Genomic DNA, 22,397 nt, shown 5'->3' with positions numbered 1-22,397 from the left:
TGTGTGTATGTGAGAATGAATGTGTGTGTGTGTGAGTGTGCGTGTGTATGTGTATGTGAGAATGAATGTGTGTGTATGTATGTGAGTGTGTGTGTATGTAGGTGTGTGTATGTGTGTGTAGGTGTGTGAGTGTGTGTGTAGGTGTGTGTAGGTGTGTGATAATGAATGTGTGTGTGTGTGAGTGTGCGTGTGTATGTGTATGTGAGAATGAATGTGTGTGTATGTATGTGAGTGTGTGTGTATGTAGGTGTGTGTGTGTGTGTGTGTGTGTGTAGGTGTGTGTGTGTGTGCGAGTGAGTGTGTGTGTGAGTGTGCGTGTGTATGTGAGTGTGTGTGTAGGTGTGTGTAGGTGTAGGTGTGTGTGTGTGTGTAGGTGTGTGTGTGTGTGTGTAGGTGTGTGTGTGAGTGTGTGTGTGTGTGAGTGTGTGTGTGTAGGTGTGTGTGCGAGTGTGTGTGTAGGTGTGTGAGTGTGTGTGTGTGTGAGTGTGTGTGTGAGTGTGAGTAGGTGTGTGTGTGTGTGCGAGTGTGTGTGTGAGTGAGTGTATGCGTGTGTAGGTGTGTGTGTGTGTGTGAGAATGACACACGTCTTTGATCTGAATGTGCAGTAAGGCATATTTTCATTGTAATCATCCATCTCTTGTGTTTACACTTTACACTGAAACACGTGATCTATCTGCTATGTGCTCTTGTGCATTTCCATCTAAATTTAGAATCAAACCATAGCAACAAAGTGTCTGTGTCTGTAATCTGCATTTAAATACGCTGAACAGAAAAAGGAAACGTCACGTTAACAGATACACGTTTGAGCCGTGATTTATCTGATATTCGGACCTTGTGCTTTCTTTTTTTAAGCTCTGCAAACAGAATAAAATCTGGAGGCGGAAATAAAACGCACTCGGTTGTGCAGAGAACGATCACACCGGAGGAAATAATTACCGTCGTTAATAACGATGCACTTACGGGTGTGTATAAATAATCACCACCTGTTACTCGGTGCTGTTACTCGGTGCAGGTGGCAATCGATTTGTTCTTTGTAAATAGAAAGTGAACAGTGAATTAAATCAAATTAGTCAAAAGAACTGATGTTTGCTGAAGAACTTATTCAAACTTTAAATAAACCTATTGAAGGTATTGGGAGAGAGAGAGAGAGAGAGAGAGAGAGGTAGAGAGAGGTAGAGATAGATAGAGAGAGAGAGAGAGAGAGAGAGGTAGAGATAGAGAGAGAGAGAGAGAGAGAGAGAGAGAGAGAGAGAGAGAGAGAGAGAGAGAGAGAGAGAGAGAGGTAGAGAGAGAGAGAGAGAGAGAGAGAGAGAGAGAGAGAGAGAGAGAGAGAGAGAGAGAGAGAGAGAGAGAGAGAGAGAGAGAGAGAGAGAGAGAGACTTACGTGTGATGAGTCCCGAAGGCAATATCCAGCTTGGCCTGTGTATAAACCAACACAAGTTAACATTACACACACCACCTGTATTACTCCACTCCAGCTCCATTCAGTTTAATGCTTTAAAAGCTCTGAACACTTCGAGCTGCTGTGTATCTTCCTGATCTCCTGAAGCGGTCTATAGCCCACCATCAGCACTCTGTTCAGCTACTGTTAATCCCCAGGATCGACGGGATCATCGCAGCTCAGCTGGAGAAAGATGTTTGCTCCCCAAATTCTCTGCGTTCTAAAGAACATCACGATGGCTTTACGCTCAAAATCCAATACCGGTCTTGACCGTGTCTGACGGGATCCGATTTACGATATGTTTTCTCTGATATCCGATCTATTATTATTATTATTATTATTCATCATCATCTTCTACCGCTTATCCGAACTACCTCGGGTCACAGGGAGGCGTGATCTCAGGCGTCATCGGGCATCAAGGCAGGATACACCCTGGACGGAGTGCCAACCCATCGCAGGGCACACACACACACACACACACACACACACACACACACACACTCTAGGGGCAATTTTCCAGAGATGCCAATCAACCTACCATGCATGTCTTTGGACCGGGGGAGGAAACCAGAGTACCCGGAGGAAACCCCCGAGGCACGGGGAGAACATGCAAACTCCACACACACAAGGCGGAGGTGGGATATTATTATTATTATTATTATTATTATTATTTATTCATACCCATTAAACTGGACAATGATTTATTAGAAAACAATTAAACCCAGTAGAGTGGACTTTTCTAAACCATTTTAAAATACACCTGTAATGAGTGGAGAGAAAACTGTATCAGTGTTAAAGAGTTTTAAGAAGCCGAACCTGACAGAATCGGATGTGGCTGTAGGGCTGAGCCTGCTGCATGAGACGAGCCTTCGACTCTCGCTTCTCTCCATGCACGATCGTTACGGGATTATTCCTAAAACAGAGCAAATATATCTGTGAGATATCAAAATTGACCTTAATTAAAGACTTTACCTTAATTAAAGTGCCACAAACCACAAATTCAAATGTTAGTCGTATTCATTTTGGTAATTAAGGAGCCAAAAATGGTCATAATTAACACGACTAAAGCTCTTTTAGATTCTGTCTAAATCCCATTAGGCATTAGGATGAGCGTTAATAAACGGCATTAATCTGTTTTTAAATCCTACCTGGTGAACAGTGTGTAAAGTTCACACTTACCTGAACTCAGGAGGATATTGTTGCACCATCCATGGAATATCAAAGCAGTAGTTAAACTGAAAGGACAGAAAAAAAAAAATCTATAAAAGTTTCAGATGGGACTGTGACAATGTGTGTGTGTGCGTGTGTGTGTGTGTAAAGTGATCATTGCTGAGTCTTCTTTTCACTCATGAGGATGTTAATTTATATGTGAATGATATTATATTATAACTTTATGTGTGTAACATACGTGTAATTGTTGATGTGAAGTTTCCTCTAAGGAGATGTTTGTTTGACATTAACAAGGTGTAGCTTTAGATATAAATTTCAGGATTCAGAGATTTAACCTACTTGTTGCCTAGGTTACCACTTATAGTTTGATAAAACACCAGAGGTTAAAGTGATGTGCATTTCATCTCCAGTCTTTAACACACAACAGTGTGAGCGACATACAAACAGACACGTACCTGGACGGATTCCTTTAGTGTGCCAAACATGGGGGAAAGTATTTCTATTGAAGCAGGTAGAAAAAAATCAATAAATCAATAAATGTAACCAAGCACAGCTTAAATACACATAAAACGAAAGTGATATATAGTATTTGTGTGTTCACCTTTAATGTGCAAGGCTCCGGTGTTGTACTTCTTTTCTATCCCTGTGACTTTGTTTAAATAAAAGCGGTACGTATCGTTCGTGGTGTTTAAGTTTGCCTCAAAGAAATCACTGGGTTCCTCTTTGTAATAATTTTCACCATGTGGACTCGGGGGCCGACTTCTCTCGGGCTTCTTCCTCGGAGGACTTGAGCCTTGTCGTTTGGGTTTGGGTTTGTTTTTAGGGGCTGATGAGGAAGCTCTGTTGTCATCATCATCACTGCTGGAGAGGTTCCAACCTCCCTCATCTGTCTCTCTCTTTCTCTTCGGTGCTGCAGAAGGACTGCTGTCGTATTTAACCGGATTACTCTGATGGAGGCGTGAGGCTTGTCGAGCCTCAGAGCCCATTGCAGGGACAGACGTTTTTTCAGTCTCAAGCTTCACGTTGTTTTTTTTCCTTGGCTCAGATTTGGGCTTTAACACTGTACTAACTGGGCTGGCTTTGGGCTCTGGATCAGGCTTAATGTTCTTTATGGGTTCCTGTATGTTTTTCGGTGGTGTTGGTGGTATGACATTATCATCATCATCCTCACTGTCAGACAGCGTCCACTTGCCGTGTTGGCTCTCCATTCTGTTCCACAGTGGAAGCAAGAAGTCATTTAATACATTTTGACTAACAAAGTGCTCTAACCTTTAATAGATGTTATTATTATTATTTGAAGGTTATTACACTACAGATGTTAATAACACACTTACAGGAGCACATCCCTTAGATGAAGGTTTAAATGGTTTAGCAGTAAAAATATTCATTCATCTATTCATACACTTTCATTCAAATAGAATGTACTGACTGTGTAAATCATGTTGATTCAGTCACACACAAGAGTCGAGCGTTTAACCTGAACCGACTCTAAACGACTCAGATGTTGATACGTTCTACTGGTTTCTTATTTCTTACGGTTGTGTGTGTGTGTGTGTGTGTGTGTGTGTGTGTGTGTGACCAAAAAGACTTTTTGTCTTAATTTCCATAAAAGAACAACAACAAAAAACAACAACCGTGGAATCGAGTCCCGGTCAATTACCTAAAAGAACCAAATAGAAGAGTCGACTCATTGGAGTACAACACGTTGTTCATGTTATCTGTCTGTGACACAAAAAGCCTTTCAGTTCCACAGCATCAGTTCTGTACTTAAAGAGTTTTATAAACTTTAACGTTAAAATAAACAACATTATTTTTGTAACTTACTCTGGTGGTGCAGATTAACTGTTAGAACAAGATCAATGGGGAAAAAAAGAACAGATAATGCACAATATATATATCTAATAGTTCATGAAGTAGAAATCTGAAATTAATCATTTTGCATCATTTTCTTCTAATTTAATGTCCAGTGCACGTTGTAGAAAACATCAATGAATGCACTGTGAATACCGCGAAATAACCCCCATCAAAATAAAAGCCTCCAATAATAATAATAATAATAATAATAATAATAATAATAATAATAATAATAATAATCTATAATAGATAAAGCGTGATAAATGAACACAAACTCACCTGGATGCAAATCTGATATTTGTAAATAAAACAAATAATTTATATAAACCTGATTGTAATCCGACTTTTATTATCTTGTGTGTGATATAACGTCTTTGTAGCAAACTTCACTTCATATAAACTGACGTACTTTGCTATACAGGCTCGATCCCAATCGGCTCCTGGGTACAAACCTAGTGCCCTACGTAGTGGTCTAGTGTGTGTGGTTTTACACGCTATGTAGTGCACTAATGCAGTGAGTGTAAATGTAATGTAGATTCGGTGTCCTTTGGAGTTTAAAATGTCGCGTTAGCAGCTTTAATATTAATTAAGATAATTAAACGATGTTTGAAGGGTTTTATAAAATGGTCTCACAGGACTACATTGTTTGTCTTTTTTTGTAAAGACGCTGAATCTGGATAAATGTAATCCGACGTTTGATTGGCTGTAAAGTGTATGACGTAATGTTTACACCCTAGATAGTGCACCACTGTAGTGCAGCAGGGTAATATATTACATTTAGGCGCGAGCCGTGCCAGTTGGAGGCGCTCGTGCGCAGCTACGCATTACCATGGAAACCGTTAAAGCCTAGCGTATAAACAGACAGCTAGCATGTAGCTTGTAGCTTGTAGCGTAGGAAGTAATGTCTCTTTGTAGCGGCGCTGCATTTAGTAGGAATAGGGATAGAAAAGTGACAGCAGGTGACAGGAAGAGGTTTGTTTCGGTAAGATTGTCTACAGCTAAGATAAACTGCTGCTTACAAACAGGCAAAGTGTATTAGCTTCTGAAATATAAGTAAGGTACCTAGATAACTAACTGTGTTAACTAGATAACCTAGATAACTAACTGTGTTAACTAGATAACTAACTGTGTTAACTAGATAACCTAGATAACTAACTGTGTTAACTAGATAACCTAGATAACTAACTGTGTTAACTAGATAACCTAGATAACTAACTGTGTTAACTAGATAACCTAGATAACGTACTGTGTTAACTAGATAACCTAGATAACGTACTGTGTTAACTAGATAACCTAGATAACTAACTGTGTTAAGTAGATAACCTAGATAACTAACTGTGTTAAGTAGATAACTTACTGTGTTAACCTACATAAACTAACGGTGTTAAATAGATAACCTAGATAACTAACTGTGTTAAATAGATAACCTAGATAACTAACTGTGTTAAGTGGGTAACCTAGATAACTAACTGTGTTAAGTAGATAACTTACTGTGTTAACCTACATAAACTGTGTTAAATAGATAACTAACTGTGTTAAATAGATAACCTAGATAACTAACTGTTAACTAGATAACCTAGATAACTTACTGTGTTAACTAGATAACCTAGATAACTAACTGTTAACATACATAAACTAACTGTGTTAACCTACATAAACTAACTGTGTTAAATAGATAACTAACTGTGTTAAATAGATAACCTAGATAACTAACTGTGTTAAGTAGATAATTTACTGTGTTAACCTACATAACTAACTGTGTTAACCTACATAACTAACTGTGTTAAGTAGATAACTGAGTTAAATAGATAACTTACTGTGTGTACCTAGTTAACCCAGATAACTAACTGTGTTAACTAGATATTGTTTACTAGCTTGTTCTACACAATTCTCTATGTTCAAGCATCTCTGTTTTAATACGTATTAAATTGTCAACATTCATAAAGTCCATAAAGTAAATATTTAAAACTGACACATCTGTTACATCTGGGTTTATCTGTAGTGTCTGTGGTGTCTGTGGTGTCTGTAGTGTCTGTAGTGTCTGTGGTGTCTGTGGTGTCTGTAGTGTCTGCGGTGTCTGTGGTGTCTGAGGTGTCTGTAGTGTCTGTGGTGTCTGTAGTGTCTGTGGTGTCTGTGGTGTCTGTAGTGTCTGTGGTGTCTGAGGTGTCTGTAGTGTCTGTGGTGTCTGTAGTGTCTGTGGTGTCTGTAGTGTCTGTGGTGTCTGTGGTGTCTGTAGTGTCTGTGGTGTCTGAGGTGTCTGTGGTGTCTGAGGTGTCTGAGGTGTCTGTGGTGTCTGTGGTGTCTGTGGTGTCTGTGGTGTCTGTGGTGTCTGCGGTGTCTGCGGTGTCTGAGGTGTCTGTGGTGTCTGAGGTGTCTGTGGTGTCTGTGGTGTCTGAGGTGTCTGTGGTGTCTGTGGTGTCTGTAGTGTCTGTAGTAATATAACGTCTTATATTTCCGACGTTTTGATTTCAGTTTAGAAATAAAAATAAAAAGTGTATTTCCGCCCGAACAGGGACTTGAACCCTGGACCCTCAGATTAAAAGTCTGATGCTCTACCGACTGAGCTATCCGGGCTCACGGCTTTGTGTCCACCACAGGGCGCAGAAATTATTTACACATGTTATTAGTAACGTGGAAATTATTTACACGTTATTAGTAACACGTTTCATGAAAACTGAAAATACGCTTTTATACATTTTAGATGGGTTTAATTCATTCTTGTCCCTTTATTATATCAAAATACGACAAAGAAAGTTTATTTTTCTGTTATGCTTTTATTTGGGGGCATGTTTAATACTTTTAAATGTTTTTTTTTTGCCTTTGTGTTTAGGTTTTTGAACAGTGTGATGTAGAAAAGAAGGGCTACTTGTCCAGAGAGGATCTTAAGGTGGCAGTTGTTATGCTATTCGGATATAAACCTTCAAAGGTAATTCCTAGTGCAACCGCTAGATGGAGACATTGCGCTGGATTACAATTTGACACAGCACTTTTTTGTTTTAATGATCAAACCATTGTGTTAATCTTTCATGGATTTGCATGGAATCTTACATGTAAATCACTGGCAGAAACTAGATATTCTTTTTGATTTCTCTCTCTCTCTCTCTCTCTCTCTCTCTCTCTCTCTCTCTCTCTCTCTTAATTAGTCAGAAACCAGTATGATGATGGAGGCTGGTGTGGAGCCAAACTGCCCAGGTATGATGATGAGCAGGTCACGTCTGATTACAGGTGTAGCGTGAGTGCGTTTCGGACCTCTACAGGGGTTCGAATAAAAAAAAGTAAAAGTGTGAATATTTCGACTCCTTATTTGTTTTGCTGGTTTTGACCCAGACGTGCGGTGTGTTTCAGTGGTCTCAGGCGTCTCCCGAAGAGCACGTCCATTACCGTTTTCATCATAATGTCTCGACTCACTAAGGTGACTCATCTCCAGCCAAGCCCTGGGCATGATACGTGAAATTTTCTCCTGATTTTGACAGAGGAAACCACGCTTTATGCATACCACTTAAGGGAAATGAAAGCTTGATTTGATTTTGTGTAATCCTTTTTTACACGTTGCCACGAATGAAAGGACCCCTCACAAAAAAAATGGCACGAAATAATTTTGGCGTGAAACATGCCATTTGACAGACAGCAACGCCGAAGAAAAGAGGGTTGGCAAGCCGGTTTTTAAGGCGAGACATTAAACGGTTGAAGACCTAGATTAGTAAGCAATTTGTCTCTTGTTTTACGCCACGAGCAAATTGCTTTTGTATACTGCCCCACAGGAAAGCACAAGATAAATTAGTTAAAGTGGCTTGCTCGCAGTGATGAAATACTCCAGCGTTAAATCTTGCTCAGAGCAAGCAGCGTATTAAATTGCCCCTCTTCTGAATTTCATGTGATTACTAAATTAGTGATGGCAGGAAGGCAGGAAGGAGTGGGTTTCTGGTCGTAATGGGGAAGGATTGGCGAGACCGAGCAGCAGGTTCCCTCCGGCAGACTTTCTGAGAGAATAGAGGCCGCTTGAATAGAGGCGCTTGAGCCGTGCTACAACGCCGTCTCTGACTAGCCCACTCACTCCGTTCCTTTATCTCACTTTCTCTTTCTCTAGATGGAGTAGACAATGGTGTGCGAAAGGCACTGAAGTTTTTTTTTTTTTTTTTTTTTTTTTTTAATAAAGCTGTCTGGTTGTCGTCGTCCTCGTCGTCGTCGTGATTTTAAACACCTCAGTGTCATTGCTGGTTTGAGATACAGTTCACTTTTCACCATGAGATGGATAATAAGGAGATGAAGCAGGAAATGACCGAGCGCCACGGTGGTGTGATGGAGTGGAGCACAAAGAGCAGAGTCATAACCATAAAGTGGTGATGAACAAAGTCTCTTCGTTCTCTTCAGCCACAGCACTTTGTCAACATTCAGCAGTTTTTAATTTACTTAACGTGAAACATCTAAAAAAACTCATTTCCTTTATCACTTACGTTATAGCAGCAGATAGAAACAATCTCTCCGTCGCGCTTCTCACCAATAAATCTGGAGCTTGTTACAGAGTTGAATGTATTATTAGTGATTATTAGCAAAAAAAAAACAAAAAAAACAAACGGCGTTCTTCCGGCACACAGTCTCTTAACAGTAAGCTTTGGTTGCTAAGCAACATAGCAGGAAAATCTGAAGGCATTTCATGGACAGATCTTTTATGCCTCAATGTTTTCGAGAATGATTGATCTTCTCCGTGCTGAATTTTGTAGCGCGACACCTCTGTGACTATTGGACGAGATTATCTGCCCCATCCGATCCTTTCTCCATATTTCCTCTTGTAGAAAGACAGGATAAAAAGCTCTCATATGGACCTGGGTTTCAAGCAGCGGCGGTTGTAGGATTTTTCTGTAACAGGGGCCATTAAGGGGCCACATGTTACATTCAGGGGCCAAGTACAGGGTACATTCAAGCACACAAAATAATTTATTCAGTACGGTGCAAATACATTTCGGCAGTCGTTCCTTTTTCAAACGTTCGAGTGCCGCCAATTGTTTGGGGGTGGAATTGCATCTGTGATCGTTGTGAACAATTCTCCTGTTGCTCTTCTCATCGACGATTGATGGAACGGGGGCCAATCAGGGGCCAATCAGATTTCAGCAGGGGCCAGGACCCCTGTGTCCCCGCCTCTAGAACCGCCCCTGGGTTCAAGGAACGTTATGTAGTGTCCACTAGGCACAAGCGTAAAAGATTTATTGCCTTAAACCCGGGCACAATAAAGGTTGCTGAACTACTCAGACTTTAGAAACGAAAGTCTCCGTATTATAAAGCGTAGTAAGTGATTAACGTAGTGTTTACAAGAACAAACACCGCCAAGATTTTTACCAGTAACTGAACAATATCTGCTCAGTAGTTTCTTTATCCATTGAATTCCATCATACTAAAACTTTCATCAGACTTTAAGACACTTAGCTTCCAAATCCCACTCAAATATTTTGCCTTTAAATTCCCGCCGGAAAAAATACACTCCTTCAAACATCGGCTTTATTTCGCAGACGGAGTTATTTAACGCGGCTTTTGTTTAAACAGCCGTCCGCCTGCTGAGGGACGAAGACGCAGACTCAACAACCGCACAGCTTTAAAGAAACACCGCAGCTGATTAGATCAAAAGCTCTACATATGTAGCACTGAGAGATCTGTAAGAAAAAAAAAAAACAACACTCATCTCATTTATATTCCAGACTCATCAACGGCATCAGCGACATCCATAAAATAATGTTTACGCTCTGGCAGCTAACCTGCACGGCTGAAGCGCAGGGACGAGGACGGATGCTGAATAAGAACGAGCAGAGACGTCCGTGGCACTGCACCGTACGCTGCAGTGGATCAGCTGACGTCGTTAACGTGTAACGGAGGTCTGTGGCACCCGGGTGTGAACCTCTAACAGAGACAAGTGGCTACTTATGAAGGAAAACTCAGTGCCACTGAGTGAATTCTCACATCTGATTGGTCAGAAGGATGTAGCGGTTTTACCGAAGACGATACTGAACACGTCACCACATCAGGGTGTGCTAGAGAAACGATAAGGTATTAGAGCATGGACATCATATACGTAAACCCGTGATTAAGTGAAATTGTGCTTTAAACATGGAAGGATGCACAATGTCATGTTGTCGTATTGCACATCAATAAAGATTCTGTTGGCCATCTCTGGTGGTAGAAGTGTTTCTGGTTATTCAGTATGGACACAAAGGACAGGAAGTCCTGAATGTCCTAAAACCTATAAGTGTGGACAAAAAGTGGGCGTGGTTTGAGGCAGAGATTTACAGAAAAAGCTTTGCGTGCGAGAGCTTCGTGCGTGTAAGCTTAAAGAAACCGAACACTCGCTTTGTGTACGTTTGATTTTTTTCCTTTGTGATTTTTTTTATAACTGTTTCTTTAACAGAAGGTCAGAGTGAGGTTTAACCAGTGCAGTCGTACGCACCATTAAAGGAAAGACGACATCCTGCACTTTAACCTCAAAGCCACGGTTTCATTTCAAATCCAACATGCCGGACTACAGAGAGAACGAAACCGCAATCACGTCAGCGTCCAATTTTACAGACCACATCGTACGTCATTTATCATGTCTCCTATGTATGTGAAGTGACAGGCTGGCTGTTGAGTCACGCTGCAGAGGAGAATAGAGGGATTGCGCTGGGGAGGGTAGAAGGGGGGGAAAGAGGAGAGGAGAGGAGAGGAGAGGAGTTATGTGAAAGGTAAAAGGAGAAGAGCTCAGACCACCCAGATGACACCTCCATGTGACGGATGAGCTCTGTATCTGAGGGAATGGCACTCAGCCCTCCATCAGCACTGTATGAAAGAGAGAAAGAAAGAAAGGGTGAGATGGATGTTTAAAGAAGCCCACACAGATTTCTCTCTTTCAAAAATTTCTCTGTTTTGCTGAAACACTAGTAAAAAAAACATCGTCTGAGAGCTCGTCTCGAATAGACACACTACTATTTAAATAAAACAGCTCGTTATTTCCCGAAATATTCCTGCATTAGAAATCTACATGATTAGAGGAGCGATATCCACCTCCCTCTGTGATGTCCTTCAAACCTCCCGAGGCTACGGCTGCCCTAATTCTCTCAGCGTCAGAAGCAGCGCAGGCCAGGAAAGGATGGGCTTTTATCAGTCATTAGAATAATCCTTACACATCTCTCGCAGATGCTTACTTTTGTTTCCACTCAATATTCAGTTTTATCATTCAGCTTCCAGGTAGAAAGCGTTTTTTTTGTCATGTTAATTAATGTCATTATATTTTTATAACATTATTATTATTATTTTTTTTTTAATTCATGAATCATGATACGTCTAGACTCGTATCTGTTAATTAATCGCTCCTCGTCCCAAACCGTCTCTGGTCTCGTATGTGCCGCTGTCAAGGCAGCCCACCCTGAAGAGCTCAGCGAAACCCAGCGTACACTCGGTGTTTCCCGAAAAACGCTGTCTAGAGCCTCGCAGTCAGGCTTTTTCATCTCAATAACAGCACTCAGAGAAAAATGACTACCCTGCAGGCAAGAGGGAGACGTATTACTCCTTTAAACACAGTGCCTTCAGATGACTGCCATGTAAAGGAAGTACAGGCACTTTTGAGGAGAGCTCTGTAATAAACCTGGCTTCTCTCTCTCTCTCTCTCTCTCTCTCTCTCTCTCTTTCTCAAAGGGGTCCCTTTAGAGCACTTTGTGTCTCTCATGAGGAGGAAGTTACCAGCAGGGGATCCATACGAGAAGACGAGACAGATCTTCAGCGCATTTGATCTACACTGTACGTTCCTGCTCCATGTCTCTCAGAATCTCTCGCTCCGTCCTCCGTGTCGGTTAAAGGAACCTCACCAGCAGCGCAGCTGGAAACAGCGTGAACGTTTGCCTGCTTTAAGACATTAAAAAACTTTTTAATGAAAGTCTAAGCGAAGGGGACGCTGGCACAAGACATTTGTTTCTGAAGTGTTTATTCCTCTTATACTGCAGCAGTTTGCGAACGATTTCATTTTCTGTTCATTACATACAGCATGTCCTACTGTGATGTCCTAACGACGGCTTTATAGTTTAGCGATGTGGAACGTTCACCAGTCTACACAGTCTGTGTTTCTACGGCTCTCACTTCCTCGAACCGTCTGCGTTAGCAAGCTAACAGGCTAGCAAGCTAACAGGCTAGCAAGCTAACAAGCTAAACAAAGCCAGAAATCAAAACAAAGCCTGCTAGCTAGCAAGCTAACAAGCTAACACTACTTGCAGATTTCTGGCTTGTTTTGCAGGCAAAAACAACATAGCTATGAGCTATGAGCAAAAATAAATTGCGACAGTTTATTTAATGGGTGCACTTTAATATATATATATATATATATATATATATATATATATATATATATATATATATATATATATATATATATTTCAAATTAGTATTTTTTCCCCTACACAGTCTGTGTTTCTATGGCTCTCACTTCCTCGAACCGTCTGCGTCAGTAAACTAACAGGCTAGCAAGCTAACAGGCTAGCAAGCTAACAAGCTAATACTACTTGCAGATTTCTGACTTGTTTTGCCTGCAAAAGACAAAAAAACACTACTTGCAGATTTCTGGCTCGTTTTGTATTAGCTTGTTAGCTTGCTAGCCTGTTAGCTTGCTAACGCTAGCAACGCTAGCAAGATAACAAGCTAACACTACTTGCAGATTTCTGGCTTGTTTTGCAGGCAAAAATAACATAGCTACATTTTTTTTGCTTGTTTGAGCAAAAATAAATTGCGACAGTTTATTTAATGGGTGCACTTTAATATATATATATATATTTATTAGTATAGTAAATTAAATATATATTTATTAGTATAGTAAATTAGTATTTTTTTCTGCGGCTCTCACTTCCTCGAACCGTCTGTCGATCTGCTCCTCGCAGTTTAATTACAGCACACCGAGTTTTACATTTTACAAAAGCGAACTTTTAATTTTTTTCTTCGTTCGTCAGTCTCGTACGGGTCTTCAAGCGCAGTTAGCTCCTGAATTAGCTAGCATTGTTAACATCTTTAAATAGCTCCTCTTTTTCTACTCAGGCCTTTTTTTAAAACACCGCATTTCTTTGTTTATTTTATCTGCGTTCTCAAAGTACTTTTTTTTTTTTTTGCTCTCTAAATGAAGTCATTATCTGAAATTAATAGCCTTTGGAATGAAGGAGTTGTGGAGGACAGGAGGGTGAAATAGCTCGTGCAGTCTCACCGGATCGTCTCCACCTCCTTGGAAGCGTTTGTTGGGTTTTCCAAACTGCAGCATAAAAACATATAATTAACTAATTAAATTGTGTTGCTGAATTAATCCCAGCGAGTAGGATGGAGAAAGGAAAGTGAGAGTGATTGAATCTGGACGGTCTGGGGATGTTTTGCGTGAACCTGGCTGACCATCGTTAAGGAGGATCACATTGTTTTTGCTTGGTCTTTGCTCCATCCTCTGGAACATCTTTCTTCTCTCTGTCTTTAGACTAACTTTGAAATTTCCTGCACTTGTTATAGCTTATCAATTCATACGACACTTTCCTTAACGTTAAAGGCTGGATCGGTCCGGACATTTCTCTTAAACTCGACGACATCCTTCACAAAGTCCAGCAATAAAACACATGCTCATTTCAGAACCTTCAGAGAACCATCCAAGCATCAGAACATTGACTTCAACCACAGCGACTGACTGTACCTTTAAATCTATAAAAAGAAAACTGACTATCAACAGGTACTGAAGCTTGTTTTGAGGCGGGTGTTGATTTGAAATGAGATTGCTAGTGAACCATCAAATTCATCTGAGGGGCCAAATTACTTCGCAGGAGTTCATTCATCCTTTCTTTGAATTATTAGCGATCTGAAAATTAGCTCATTTAAGTACAGAGATTAAGAGTCTGCGTTGAACTTTGGAAATTAGACTTTTAGCAACTTTTTATCAGCAACTAAATTTAGCTCTGCAAAAAAGTGAGTTGTTGCTGTCGAACAACAACAACAGTGAACCCACTATTATAGGACGATGGATATATTTTTATATTTTATACATTGCTTGGTCACACGTGAGATGTTAAAGAAACGGCAGTTTGTTCACGCTGCGATGTGAGAAACAGGATCTTAACTAAAAATTTAGTGTAACATTAATTGCTGTGGTGGGTGGGAACGGTGGCTTAGTGGTTAGCACGTTCGCCTCACACCTCCAGGGTTGGGGGTTCGATTCCTGCCTCCACCTTGTGTGTGTGGAGTTTGCATGTTCTCCCCGTGCCTCGGGGGTTTCCTCCGGGTACTCCAGTTTCCTCCCCCGGTCCAAAGACATGCATGGTAGGTTGATTGGCATCTCTGGAAAATTGTCTGTAGTGTGTGATTGTGTGAGTGAATGAGAGTGTGTGTGTGTGTGTGTGCCCTGTGATGGGTTGGCACTCCGTCCAGGGTGTATCCTGCCTTGATGCCCGATGACGCCTGAGATAGGCACAGGCTCCCCGTGACCCGAGGTAGTTCGGATAAGCGGTAGAAAATAAGTGAGAGAGAGAGTAATTGCTGTGGTATAAGAGGAATAGATTATTTCTGGACATCAGGGTTGTAACTCAGACAGTAACTCAGATTGTTTTATTCTTCTTAAATACTTTTATGATCATTTCCTGTCTAATCAGAACAAAAAGTATTGAATGGAGATTAGAATTAGAGCAACTGCCAGAAAAGCCGTTTAGTTTAAAGTTTATATCACTGCAAAGCGTCTCAATAATTCCTTCAGCTCCAGGATAGATTGCCTTTGTTCCTCTGCCAACTAAGCTTAAAACCTCTGTCTGGGTTTTCCGTGCGTGAAGGATCTGACAGCACGCCAAGGCCGACGAGCCCTCCGCTGTCTTCAGCTCGCCTGCCGCAGCTGCATGAGGTGTTTGAAGGCTTCGTCAGCTCTGTCACCTCGTCCTTGTCTTCAATGGGAACAAATTGAGGGGAAAAGCACGCTTAAGTGTGCCGCCTCTATCCTGAGCCGACGTGGCAGCGTGCCCGGTGATGGAGTGTGCTTGGCACCGTCAGAAAACCTGTCATTTTCTCACGCAGGCCCCACCTCTCCATTAAAGCAGACCACAAACACCTTATTGCATTCAACTCTCTATCCTACCTGTAAAAACACACACTAGGTACTGATTTCCTGGACTGCTCGTTCCTAAGACAGCTTATAGTGACACCCACAAAACTCCACAAATAAAAAGATAGAAGGAACGATAAGACGTCAACAAGCAAATTAATGTAAACCTGTAATTTAAAGACGCACTACTGTCAGAGGATAAATAATGGTGCATTCATTCATTCATTCATCTTCTACCGCTTATCCGAACTACCTCGGGTCATGGGGAGTCTGTGCCTCAGGCGTCATCGGGCATCAAGGCAGGATACACCCTGGACGGAGTGCCAACCCATCGCAGGGCACACACACACACTCTCATTCACTCACGCAATCACACACTACGGACAATTTTCCAGAGATGCCAATCAACCTACCATGCATGTCTTTGGACCGGAGGAGGAAACCGGAGTACCCGGAGGAAACCCCCGAGGCACGGGGAGAACATGCAAACTCCACACACACAAGGCGGAGGCGGGAATCGAACCCCCAATCGTGGAGGTGTGAGGCGAACGTGCTAACCACTAAGCCACCGTGCCCCCCAATAATGGTGCAATGTTAATTAATTAACACTGTAAGAAATGGTGTAAATAAAACCGTCACCTGTTAGCTGATGCTTAGAGCATGTATAGGTGGCGTTTATCAGACTACAATGTGTACAGGTGTGTGTTTTCCCCTTCACTCAATCGAGGTGACTTGTGATTTTTGCTGATCTCAGTTCTGTACTGTTTGTTGGTCACCAAGCCGTGTTCGCTCTCATCCCTGCGATTCCCAGCTCAGAGCTGCACTGTGATACCTCATCAGTGCAGCAGACATGCTAAACATATTCCACTTTCAGCTCTGACTCTGGACAACAGCACTCTAAATCTCCTCAGGGGAGCTATTTCCGATGAATCAAAGCTCACGTTGGCAGAATGACAAGCTTGGAGACACCAGAACCTCAATGCTCTCAGGAAGCAGCTCCTCTACACTCGAGGTCTGAGCCGAGTTCTGTCTCTTTCCATCGACATCTCTCTCAGACAAAGAGCAGGAGAGCAGGAAACAGGGAAACAAATTTATTCTGGAAATCAGCTGTTTATCTGATATACATTTATATGTTTATTCGTTCTTTTTCCCCCCAAAGCATCTTATACAGAAAGTGATTCGGAATTCAGTCCAAGCGTATAGATAAGGGATTAAAGGATGTGTCCTGATCGGTTGGATGTTGGTGGTCCACATCATCAATTTCTCTACTTAGATATTTTAATAAAGTTTCCAAAAAGTTCACTCACTCACTCACTTATTTTCTACCGCTTATCCGAACTACCTCGGGTCACGGGGAGCCTGTGTCTATCTCAGGCGTCATCGGGCATCAAGGCAGGATACACCCTGGACGGAGTGCCAACCCATCACAGGGCACACACACACACTCTCATTCACTCACACAATCACACACTACGGACAATTTTCCAGAGATGCCAATCAACCTACCATGCATGTCTTTGGACCGGGGGAGGAAACCGGAGTACCCAGAGGAAACCCCCGAGGCACGGGGAGAACATGCAAACTCCACACACACAAGGTGGAGGTGGGAATCGAACCCCCAACCCTGGAGGTGTGAGGCGAACGTGCTAACCACTAAGCCACCGTGCCTCCGTCAAAAAGTTCACTAAATATTATAATTAATAATGACTGTTATCTTTAAAGATTGTCCTGGGGTTTGTACTAACAACCTTCCCAGGAAGGCGTGATTTTGACTAGTCTTGTTTTTGTTCTTCCTGCAGGTCGTGGATTCCTGAAGTTGGAGGACTTCAGAAGTGTGTTTGCACGTGTGGCTCCTCGCCTGCCTGAGCGCACCGTGCTGGAGGCTTTTCGGTAAGAAAATGCCCAGTTCCTTTGGGAAAGCTTCATTCAGCGTGTAATGTGTTTGTTTCAATGCTTCCGCTGTCCCTTGTCTTACATTCTCACTGCTCGCTGTCAATGAAAGTGAATAGGGGTAAATCACGCTTAAGTGTCCTGCATCTATCCTCTATATATATATATATGTATATATATATATACTGTATTTATAAGGGAATTTGATTCTAACTTGTCTTGCTGTGAGTGTTTCTGCATCAATTTCTTGATCTCTTTCCACTATATTCATAACCTAAGCTGCTCTTTCCAAAGCGTGGAGCTTAAGGGTGTGGATCTCTCCTGCTGAGATGATACGTGATCACAATACCATTTAGGAGAAAGGCATTTAAAGCAGCCAGCAAATCAATATTACAGGATATAGAGCTGTTTCTCTTTAATACAATGTGTTTTGAAAATGACTTTGATGAGTAGACGAACATTCATCCTTCACAGGATCTAAGGGAGGTTGCACCTGCTTTATTGAGACTGACTCACACACCTACCACAATAAGGTGGAGGTGAGATTCTTTTAACAAAACTTACACACACATGACATGCCTGCTGAAATAAAGATTTATTTACTTTAGAAGCACAGACTCCTGCACTGAGACTGACAGAAACCGAGGCCACGCCTCCTGCACTGAGATTGACAGACACCGAGACCACACCCCCTGCACTGAGACTGACACAGGCCACGCCTCCTGCACTGAGACTGACAGAAACAGAGGCCACGCCTCCTGCACTGAAACTGACAGACACCGAGACCACGCCTCCTGCACTGAGACTGACAGAAACAGAGGCCACGCCTCCTGCACTGAGACTGACACAGAGGCCACGCCTCCTGCACTGAGACTGACTGACACAGAGGCCACGCCTCCTGCACTGAGACTGACAGACACCGAGACCACGCCTCTTGCACTGAGATTGACACAGAGGCCACGCCTCCTGCACTGAGACTGACAGAAACAGAGGCCACGCCTCCTGCACTGAGACTGACACAGAGGCCACGCCTCCTGCACTGAGACTGACAAACACCGAGACCACACCCCCTGCACTGAGACTGACACAGAGGCCACGCCTCCTGCACTGAGACTGACAGACACAGAGGCCACGCCTCCTGCACTGAGACTGACAGACACCGAGACCACGCCTCTTGCACTGAGACTGACACAGAGGCCACGCCTCCTGCACTGAGACTGACAGACACCGAGACCGCGCCTTCTGCACTGAGACTGACAGACACCGAGACCACGCCTCCTGCACTGAGACTGACAGACACCGAGACCACGCCTCCTGCACTGAGACTGACAGACACAGAGGCCACGCCTCCTGCACTGAGACTGACAGACACCGAGACCACGCCTCCTGCACTGAGACTGACACAGAGGCCACGCCTCCTGCACTGAGACTGACAGAAACAGAGGCCACGCCTCCTGCACTGAGACTGACAGACACAGAGGCCATGCCTCCTGCACTGAGACTGACACAGAGGCCACGCCTCCTGCACTGAGACTGACACAGAGGCCACACCTCCTGCACTGAGACTGACTGACACAGAGGCCATGCCTCCTGCACTGAGACTGACACAGAGGCCACGCCTCCTGCACTGAGACTGACACAGAGGCCACGCCCCCTGTACTGGGACTGACAGACACCAAGGTCACGCCTCCTGCACTGAGACTGACAGACACCGAGTCCACGCCCCCTGCACTGAGACTGACAGACACCGAGACCACGCCTCCTGCACTGAGACTGACAGACACCGAGACCACGCCTCCTGCACTGAGACTGACAGACACAGAGGCCACGCCTCCTGCACTGAGACTGACAGACACCGAGACCACGCCTCCTGCACTGAGACTGACAGACACCGAGACCACGCCTCCTGCACTGAGACTGACACAGAGGCCACGCCTCCTGCACTGAGACTGACAGAAACAGAGGCCACGCCTCCTGCACTGAAACTGACAGACACCGAGACCACACCCCCTGCACTGAGACTGACACAGAGGCCACGCCTCCTGCACTGAGACTGACTGACACAGAGGCCATGCCTCCTGCACTGAGACTGACACAGAGGCCACGCCTCCTGCACTGAGACTGACAGACACCGAGACCACACCCCCTGCACTGAGACTGACACAGAGGCCACGCCTCCTGCACTGAGACTGACTGACACAGAGGTCATGCCTCCTGCACTGAGACTGACACAGAGGCCACGCCTCCTGCACTGAGACTGACAAACACCGAGACCACACCTCCTGCACTGAGACTGACAGACACCGAGTCCACGCCCCCTGCACTGAGACTGACAGACACAGAGGCCACGCCTCCTGCACTGAGACTGACAGACACCGAGACCACGCCTCCTGCACTGAGACTGACAGACACAGAGGCCACGCCTCCTGCACTGAGACTGACAGACACCGAGACCACGCCTCCTGCACTGAGACTGACAGACACAGAGGCCACAAAAAAAAAATCTATTGATGTATGTAATAGCAGTAATTTTATTATTTTGCTCGTCACACTGTGTGTGTTATTAAAATCTGTAAACGTTCAGATCTGTTCAGTCACGGATGCCAACTCGGTTCAGCCGTACCATAAATATTGAGTCGCGTGCACCAATCGGAACCTCAGAATGTTCACACCTCTAGTAGAACCTCCTCCCGCGCCGCACGCTGCGTGTTCACGCCCATTCCCAACATTTATCACCGAGCCGAGATCCATCACCAAACCCCAGCCAATACGAGGCTCTGAGTGTTTTATCCCAGTGTGTGTTCAGTGGTGGTTTGGGCTGTCAGGAGGTTTGGGCCGTCTGCAAGTACCTGCAGTTTTTCTCACACATTATTACCACCTCATCGCTGTTTTGGAGAGAGAACGTGAGTGCCGGCTGGAGCGCAGAGAGGCCGTGCTGTCTCTTCCCTCTGCGTGAGGAGAAGCCCTGGAAATTCTCTCAGGTGTAACGTGGGTAGGGGACAGAGTATGTTGGAGTGTGTGTGTGTGTGTGTGTGTGTGTGTGTGTGTGTGTGTGAGGAGATTTAGTGCTGTGGTGGCTGTGACTCATCCACTGCAGTTAGGATACGGTGGTGCAGTCGCTGCTGAGAGCACCATGCTGTCTTCAGCGCCCAGTTACTAAGCAAATGTCTTTCTCTTCTTCAAAACAGTGAGTGTTTAACAGGAGCTACACACACACCCACACACACCCACACACACCCCCACATGCATACACACACAGGCAGCATTTATGGAGTTTAGACATAGATGCTAAAGACACAGCCCTGTTTTTTTTTTGTTATTAGAATTAACGCGGTCATTATGACAAAATCGCCCTTATCGCCGTCACAGCCGTTCCAGCCGTGACCCATCACACCACTGTGGTATACGTCCGTAAATCACGTCATGTTCAGCGAGCATGCTGTCAGACGACCGACTGGAGGTCACACGACAAACAAAACGAAGACGAAGAGACGATTAACGGGTCAGAGTGATTTATACGGGCCTTTCTATAGCTTATTAAGAACGTTAATTATCTTTACACCGCCACCAGACCGGTTCATGCTGCGACACCCCATTTATTTATTTTTTTTATATTTTTTGCAGTTTACATGACAATCAAACTCACATACGCTTTTTTTGTCCCCGTCAGCTGCTTCGCTCATTCGAGCGTTCGCACTACACTACCTGTGAAGCAGGAAGTCAGAACCCATTTTCAACCTCAGCGCTTTCAATCTGCAAAGTTAAAGAAAACAGCCTCCAGACTTCTGCTTACACACATACAGTATGTCTGATTTTCAATCAGTGCTGCCTTTAATGTACAGTACTCTGGACCAGGGATCTTCATCTGTACCCATGAATTCTGTAGACCGTCACGTTCAAATATTAGATTTATCACTTCATTCATTCATTCATCTTCTACCGCTTATCCGAACTACCTCGGGTCACGGGGATCCTGTGCCTATCTCAGGCGTCATCGGGCATCAAGGCAGGATACACCCTGGACGGAGTGCCAACCCATCGCAGGGCACACACACACTCTCATTCACTCACGCACTAGGGACAATTTTCCAGAGATGCCAATCAACCTATCATGCATGTCTTTGGACCGGGGGAGGAAACCGGAGTACCCGGAGGAAACCCCCGAGGCACGGGGAGAACATGCAAACTCCACACACACAAGGTGGAGGCGGGAATCGAACCCCCAACCCTGGAGGTGTGAAGCGAACGTGCTAACCACTAAGCCACCGTGCCCTCCACAATATATCTTGATAATGTATATTGTACATATATCAGGCATTTATTAATGAGGTGCTTGTAGTAATTATCCTGCATATATCAGATGTTCGGTGATAACACAATCATCTTTAGTTACTTTGAGTGTAATGAAAATCGAGCAGGTAGTTGAAGGAGTCTCATCTGTAAGTCCTAACAGCTTCAGTCTGTAATCAGAAACCCTCCCTGGTTCCCTGTGTGTGTGTGTGTGTGTGTGTGTGTGTGTGTGTGTGTGTGTGTGCGGGTCCCCAGCCAGCAGCAAAGAAGTACACTCAAAGTCATAACCTTCACGCCACTGTGCCATCTTGTGTTGTTGCCTGCATCACATCACCCTCCTCCTCTTCCACGCCATCACTGCTCCTTAAACCCTGGCATGCCGGTCGGTGGCCAGGCAAGAAGGAGAGATAAAATTCTACAGAAAAAGAAAGCAAAAAAGCACAAGGAAAGAAGGGAGAGATATGAGGCCTGGATCGACTGTTGTGTTCAGAGTTTATCTGCGTGCCCAGGGCTGTGTTTAGGACAGATTATCACAGCAAAGTGATAAATGAGAGAGCTCACCTCTGGAGGGTGCGCATACCTGTGTGTGTGTGTGTGTGTGTGTGTGTGTGTGTGTTTTGTTCATGTGCACTGTGTAGCCTTGGTTTTAAGCGTACACATTTGTAGACTGCAGGAAAAGAGCAACACCCTTAT

General features: G+C 43.8%; 2 protein-coding genes and 1 non-coding gene across 7 annotated transcripts in view; 1 reads left to right on the top strand and 2 right to left on the bottom strand.

Moving 5' to 3' along the window:
- tdp1 (tyrosyl-DNA phosphodiesterase 1) overlaps positions 1-4,610 on the bottom strand; it is a 27,047-nt gene extending 22,437 nt beyond the window's left edge. Inside the window, exons 1-7 of one of the 2 annotated variants that reach the window (XM_060880493.1) lie at positions 4,436-4,610; positions 4,272-4,333; positions 3,213-3,820; positions 3,067-3,110; positions 2,621-2,676; positions 2,258-2,354; positions 1,385-1,419 (exon numbers count right to left, since the gene is read on the bottom strand). In XM_060880493.1, the coding sequence (XP_060736476.1) occupies positions 1,385-1,419; positions 2,258-2,354; positions 2,621-2,676; positions 3,067-3,110; positions 3,213-3,820; positions 4,272-4,324 (893 nt within the window). In that variant the 5' untranslated portion in view covers positions 4,325-4,333; positions 4,436-4,610. The remainder of the gene's footprint in view (positions 1-1,384; positions 1,420-2,257; positions 2,355-2,620; positions 2,677-3,066; positions 3,111-3,212; positions 3,821-4,271; positions 4,334-4,435) is intronic. The other variant, XM_060880495.1, reaches the window with a different exon arrangement.
- A 643-nt stretch (positions 4,611-5,253) lies between these two features.
- efcab11 (EF-hand calcium binding domain 11) overlaps positions 5,254-22,397 on the top strand; it is a 53,971-nt gene continuing 36,827 nt past the window's right edge. For 2 of the 4 annotated variants that reach the window (XM_060880514.1, XM_060880515.1), the window contains exons 1-5: positions 5,254-5,447; positions 7,296-7,391; positions 7,609-7,657; positions 12,122-12,223; positions 17,324-17,414. In XM_060880514.1, coding sequence (XP_060736497.1) covers positions 5,367-5,447; positions 7,296-7,391; positions 7,609-7,657; positions 12,122-12,223; positions 17,324-17,414 — 419 coding nt within the window. In that variant the 5' untranslated portion in view covers positions 5,254-5,366. The remainder of the gene's footprint in view (positions 5,448-7,295; positions 7,392-7,608; positions 7,658-12,121; positions 12,224-17,323; positions 17,415-22,397) is intronic. The other 2 variants (XM_060880516.1, XM_060880518.1) reach the window with 1 other exon arrangement.
- trnak-uuu (transfer RNA lysine (anticodon UUU)) lies at positions 6,967-7,039 on the bottom strand. The gene has a single exon. It is a non-coding gene; the product is annotated as a tRNA-Lys (tRNA).

The sequence above is a fragment of the Tachysurus vachellii genome, chromosome 10 (genome assembly GCF_030014155.1).
Source record: "Tachysurus vachellii isolate PV-2020 chromosome 10, HZAU_Pvac_v1, whole genome shotgun sequence".
Lineage (NCBI taxonomy): Eukaryota > Metazoa > Chordata > Actinopteri > Siluriformes > Bagridae > Tachysurus > Tachysurus vachellii.
The sequence above is the reverse complement of the archived record's forward strand: the minus strand, read 5'-3'. Positions and strand labels throughout refer to the sequence as shown.